The sequence below is a fragment of the Hibiscus syriacus genome, unplaced genomic scaffold, assembly GCF_006381635.1.
Source record: "Hibiscus syriacus cultivar Baekdansim isolate YM2019G1 unplaced genomic scaffold, ASM638163v2 tig00110319_pilon, whole genome shotgun sequence".
NCBI lineage: Eukaryota > Viridiplantae > Streptophyta > Magnoliopsida > Malvales > Malvaceae > Hibiscus > Hibiscus syriacus.
Window position 1 is genome coordinate 3,110,005 of NW_024062678.1, and position 5,984 is coordinate 3,115,988.

At 32.6% G+C, this 5,984-nt stretch overlaps 1 protein-coding gene across 2 annotated transcripts; it reads left to right on the forward strand.

Moving 5' to 3' along the window:
* The first annotated feature begins 2,762 nt into the window (after positions 1-2,762).
* LOC120117395 (WAT1-related protein At5g47470-like) lies at positions 2,763-4,370 on the forward strand. 2 transcript variants are annotated; one of them, XM_039137680.1, is made up of 6 exons: positions 2,763-3,090; positions 3,169-3,234; positions 3,324-3,440; positions 3,534-3,927; positions 4,011-4,162; positions 4,223-4,370. In XM_039137680.1, exons 1-6 carry the CDS (start codon positions 2,891-2,893, stop codon positions 4,368-4,370), a joined length of 1,077 nt encoding a protein of 358 aa, XP_038993611.1. In that variant the 5' UTR covers positions 2,763-2,890. The 2 variants fall into 2 exon arrangements, with proteins under 2 accessions (XP_038993611.1, XP_038993613.1); XM_039137682.1 differs by having other exon boundaries at positions 2,891-3,090; positions 4,241-4,370.
* Positions 4,371-5,984: the final 1,614 nt, after the last annotated feature.

Below are 5,984 nucleotides of genomic sequence, written 5' to 3' on the forward strand. Positions count from 1 at the left end.
CGTTTTCTACTAATGTGGTAAAAGGCGGTTAAATTAGACTGGAATGAAAGAAAAGGAAAAATAATAAGCCAAAATATGAAGGGAAAAAAGTATACAAATTTTATTCAAACAGAATAAACGTATGTGGAGTGTGTTGAAGACACATAATTGCATGAATAGAGTCATGCGATAGTGACGTACTTGTATTAACCTTAAGTTAAATAATTCAATAAATAAATGTTTAAAAAATTATATTTAAATACTTGTATACTCACATATTTAAATAATAAAAGATTTAAAAACCCCTCCGAGCTTTTCAAATCTCACGTTGTCTAGAAATGTAGCTTTTTAAGTGTCTAGCTATATTCTTTTAAATATGTATTTATTGAGTGATAGATTATAAAGTTAACATACACATGCCATAATCGTCGTCCGATTTGTGTTTGTATTCATCTTTGACACATACTGCACACGTTTAATTCTTTGAGAAGAAGATTATTTGCTTCCGAAATGAAATGCGACAATTCTCTCTTTCCCATTTTGGTTCGAGTTTTTGAGGCTTGTATTCTTCTTTATTTTTTTATATGTGTTTTATTTTTAATGAAATTTATTTGAGCAATATGTGTGTATATTTCAACTGATTTTTTTAATATTCTAGAATAATTATAAGGTAGTATTTGCTAAAGTTTTTTTTTATAGTTATTGACAACACATATACACCATAAAGACGCAGCTACTTAAACCTAATAGCTTAAAAGAGAATAACACTTTCATTTATTATTGAAATTACTTGATTCAACTGATTACTACAATTCTATGTGCGAAGATAAGACTGAAATTAATTTTAATCTAATTCTCCTATCAAGTTAAACCCCCTTTTTACTATTTTATTCAATGAACCAAGGTTTAACCCTACGGGAAATTGTTGAGACATCACGGTTGAAATAATAATGGAATTTCACAAACAAAATTTGGTATTGTAGGAAAGGAAGGGTTAGATTTTGGGGTACTTGGTTTTCTACAAATGGATTCGATTTCAAAATAATTGCCACTTGAAAAATTAAAATTGTCATATATTTTTCATTAAAAATTTATTTTCGTACTCTAAAATTTTATAATTTCGTCACTACTAAAATTTTAAATGTTTATCCTCCTATCATAAAATTCTGTAACTGTTCTTAAAAATATCGATATATGGGATTATCAATTCTGTATGGGGATATATTGTGAGTAACTGCCAAGTCCCCAGGGTTGCTTATAGATTCAAAAGGAATCACTTGCTAACTACGCCTCTGGTTGGTCTTGAAACAAAAATCATAAACTTGGAATCAAAACTGTTTGCATATTATGAAAAATCAACGTTCGAAAAAAATAAATCATTTAGATTTTTAGTGTATTTAAAAAAAATAAAGTTATTAATACAATTTTTTTAAATCAAATATATATAGATTAGATTTATGGAATACAAGATACTTTTTGATAAAAATAGTCATCAAACTCACGTTCATAATACTAAAAATAAATAAACTTAAAAGTTTAGAATTCAGTAATCATCGCCGATAACAACCAATGGCAACTGATGTTAAACGAAACCAACGACAGAAAATTTTGATCAGATTCTAAGGTTAAATTTATATTTTAACTAAGAGTAAACAAGAAGAGGAGTGAACAAAAATAACTGAATATTAAACCTAACCTACAATATCATACTTCTGAATTTATTGAAAATTAAAATTAATTTGGCCAAGAAGAACTTAAAATCTTTAAAATAGATTAATCTGACAAAATCAACCCGCCCCGTTCAATTCTCCCCAAAATTCATAAAATTTCCCCGAGAGTGCTAGAAAATTGAATTGTAGTAAAATAACAAATAGCTTGAGATAATTATAAAGTAATATATGTTCATAAATTTTTTAATCCATTGACAACACACATCCAGACACAATTATTTGAACCCAAAACTTCTAGAGAGATTAATATTTTCCTTGAAGTCACTTGATAAATTCGAATATACTAACAAGTTAAATAAATGGAATGAAATCTAAAAATAATGTGAACATTTATTAATGGTTAAAAACTGAAAACTGAATAAAAGAATTTAGACTTTAACCAAGTGAACCGGTTATAACATTTTTATTATTTTTAGTTAGGGCTAAAGTATACAAACGGTCTCTCGATTATATGGTGTTGTTTTGTTGAGTTCTTCGACTATTAAAAATTACAAAATGGTCTCCTGATTATATGGTGTTATTTTATTAAGTCCCCCGACTATTAAAAATTAAAAAATGGTCACCCTACTATCCATATGTTCTAAATTCATCCTTTTTTTTCGTTACAAAATTGATGTACGTTAACTTGTTGACAGAGATATGATAATATATTAGCATATCTCAGTCAACAAGTTAACATCAAACCTAGACAACCGCCAATTGGAAAATGATGAGTTTGGAATATATGAAACATTGGGTGATCATTTTGTAACTTTTAATAGTCAGATGACTCAACAAAGTAATGCCGTATAGTCGGGGACCATTTGTATAATTTACCCTTTTATTTTATTATTGTTTAACTTGTGGTTACATAGAAACCGGTACGTGAAGCTGTCAATATCGAGAGAGAAGGAAAAGAAGGTATTAAAAAAGAAAGACGTGTATGGTTAATTCAATATTTAGCAATCTCATACGAATAACATGGAAGAAGACTGTTAGGAGAATCTTAGCTATGAAAAAAAGAAGAAAAACGGTTGCTTTTGCTAACAAATTACATAATTTATAACCCAAAATTAAAATGGTTTGATTTAAAATCAAAGGAAAAAGAGGAGAGGAGAGGGTTTGATCATCTGTAGGAAAAGAAATCCAGGCACCCTATTTTCTTTTCTTCTGTTAGGGAAGAAGGAAAGTGGGAAAGTAAGATGATTGAACACAATAAGAGAGATGAGGTTGAAGATGTGGCAATATATGGAGGATTGACAGGGGTCCAATTTGTTTATGCAGGGAATTCAGTTTTACTTGGTTATCTCATGTCCCTCGGCCTTACCCCTTTCAGCATTGTTATTTTCTTCACTTCTTCCACCTTCCTCATTGTCTCTCCTTTTGCTCTTTATTTTGAAAGGTAATTTAGAAAACAAAATGTACGTATTCTCTGTTTTTGTCTGCGTTTTTCCATGGTGGGTTGATTTACATTTTGCAGGAATAAATGGCCCAAGCAGTTAACCTTGAAATTGATAATTCAGCTGATTTTGATATCCTTTGGAGGGTAAGATTTTAATTGTGGATTCCTCAAATTGAATAATCTCTGTCCTGTAATCCTCAGAAAATGAATATTAAATTAATGTTTATTTTCAGGGTCACTCTCTTCCAGTCCTTGTTTTTCAAAGGGATTAATCTAACTTCACCAGCAGTGGCAACAGCCATGCCAAACCTTGCTCCAGGGCTTATCTTTATAATTGCTTGGGCTTGCAGGTATCAAAATTCTTTTGCTTAGGTTCCCCCCCCCCCTGAAACCAGATGTATAATCAAAGCCCAATGGTGAATTTTGGTGCCATGTTAATGCAGGTTAGAAAAGGTTGCTCTAAGTTGCCTGTACAGTAAAGTGAAAATTGGTGGCACTTTGTTGTGTGTCTTAGGTGCACTTACAATGAGCCTAATGCATAGCACTGTCTCACCCAAAACTACAAGCATGTTCTCTGCCCCAACCCACGATGCCATTTTCGACAAAGATAAGATCACCGGTTGCATCTACCTCATGGCTGCAGTCCTAGTTTTATCGACCAATGTCGTGCTGCAGGCGGCAACTTTGGGTGACTTTCCTGCTCCCATGTCCTTGTGTGCAATAACATCCTTGATCGGAGTGATTATAACAGTAATGGTTCAGTTGGTTGAAGATGGTGATTTGCAACAGGGTTGGCCCCTCCTCAGTGTTAAGCACCTACTTGCCTTTTCCCTGCTGGTATGTTTTCAATAATTTGGCATGCTTATGATCTTATACGAAATGGATTGCAGTTAAATAGCCCTTAATTTCCAACCAAGCAGGAAGGTGCTGTGGGGGGAGCATGCGTAAGCTTCAATGGATGGGCACTGAAGAAAAGGGGACCTGTTCTGGTCTCAATGTTTGGCCCCATTGGAACAGTTGTCACAGTTGTTCTCTCTTTTATTACTTTAGGGGACACTATTTCATTCGGAAGGTAACCATATTCACCAATTTTATGTGCTAAGAAAATCTTTATAGTGTTGTATAAAAGAAGCTATCTCTATGAATGCAGCCTTGGTGGGATGCTCGTCATGTTCACTGGTCTCTACTTTGTCTTATGGGCTAAAGGAAAAGAAGTTATTTGCTCCGATGAAGACGGCTCGGAAAGTGAGTGGGTTGTGGAGAGGTCTCTATTATGTTAACATGCTTCTAGACTACCTTTTTAGTTTAACCCTGTTGATAAATAGAGACGGATACAAAATCTTATATGTTAAGATGATGAATTTCTAAAATTTTAAGGGACGAAAATAAATTATCAATAGAAAATGGACATGATATGAATGAAGCATTCAATGGTAAAATATACTATATTTTCAGCTGTGTTTTGCAGAAGCTTGAGGCTGTAGGGGATGATAGAGGTAGCTTGTGGAACAGAAACTGAGGACATTGCACAAAATTTAATGGATTTAATCAGCTTATCAGATAAGATTTGGAAAACTAATGGGGCTGTAATATTAGTAGGGCCACTTTTTTTAATTAATACTAATGTATGTGTTTATAATATGGAATTATTAAAAGTAGTAGTATTCCATGTGAGCATGACACCTAAACCCCTAGATTCTTTACTTTTTGCCCTCTTGACTTAAATGATTTGCCTTCATTAATTATGGTTGTGGATGGATTCACATGTCTCATCGACCATTTTTATTTATTTGTTGGATACTTTTTGTTGCTTCAGCAGGGATAAATGAATAAAGTATTTGTAAATCGTTTATATAATATTTGTAAAATATTTATTTATTTTTATTTATTAAATTAAATAAATAAGTATGAATAAAATTTTTATATTCATTTAATAAAAGAATGAATACGAATAGAGACGTGTTCAGTTCATTTATGAACACGTACATGCTCGTTTATAAACTCTTTTATTGATTCGTTCATTTATGTTCATGAACAAATTTGTTTAAGGGCTCGTTCTTTTTATTTTTTGTATTTTATATATCGGTTAATGTATGGGCTAAATTCAACACATGGTTAAATTTGGAGTGTAAACTATGAAGCTTAAGGAGTTCAAGCACTAGTGGCGTAATTTTACCATTTTTTATTTTACAAATGAATATGTTCGCAAACGCTGAATGAATATATTTACGAACGTACAAATAAACACTAAACGAACATATAAACGAATGTTAAACAAATATGTTCTCAAACATATAAGCGAAAACTAAATAAACCAACACGAACACTTCAAAAATATATAAATGAACACGAACATTATATTAAAAATTTTAACGAACACGAACTAAATATGAATATCTTTAAAAATGAACAAATAAACATGAACACAACCTTATCCATTCAAACTTTGTAAATTTACACTCATGTACCTCACTCCAATTCTACTTTGTCATTTAGCGTTTTTTCTGAACTATCGTTACGCTTACTTCTTAGGTGTATTTCCCGAAAAATCACAGGTGATCGATATATTTACCAATCTAACGCTGGTCAGATTATATTTTCCGATCTAACACCCGTAACAGTAAAGCGCGCCCCCTGAACCGCGCTATATGCTGATTTGACGTCACGTGGGGTATAGCGCACCCCCTGAACCGCGCTATACGCTGACATGGGTTACACGTGTGTATAGCGCGGATTAGGGGCCGCGCTATACGCCACGTAGGGGTGAATTATATTTAACGCGTTCCCTGGTCCGCGCTATATCTTTTATTTGAATAATTACATATAGCGCGGTTCAGGTACTGCGCCTTATATGGTTATAAATACCCTCCTCCGCCGGTTAAATTTCTCACATC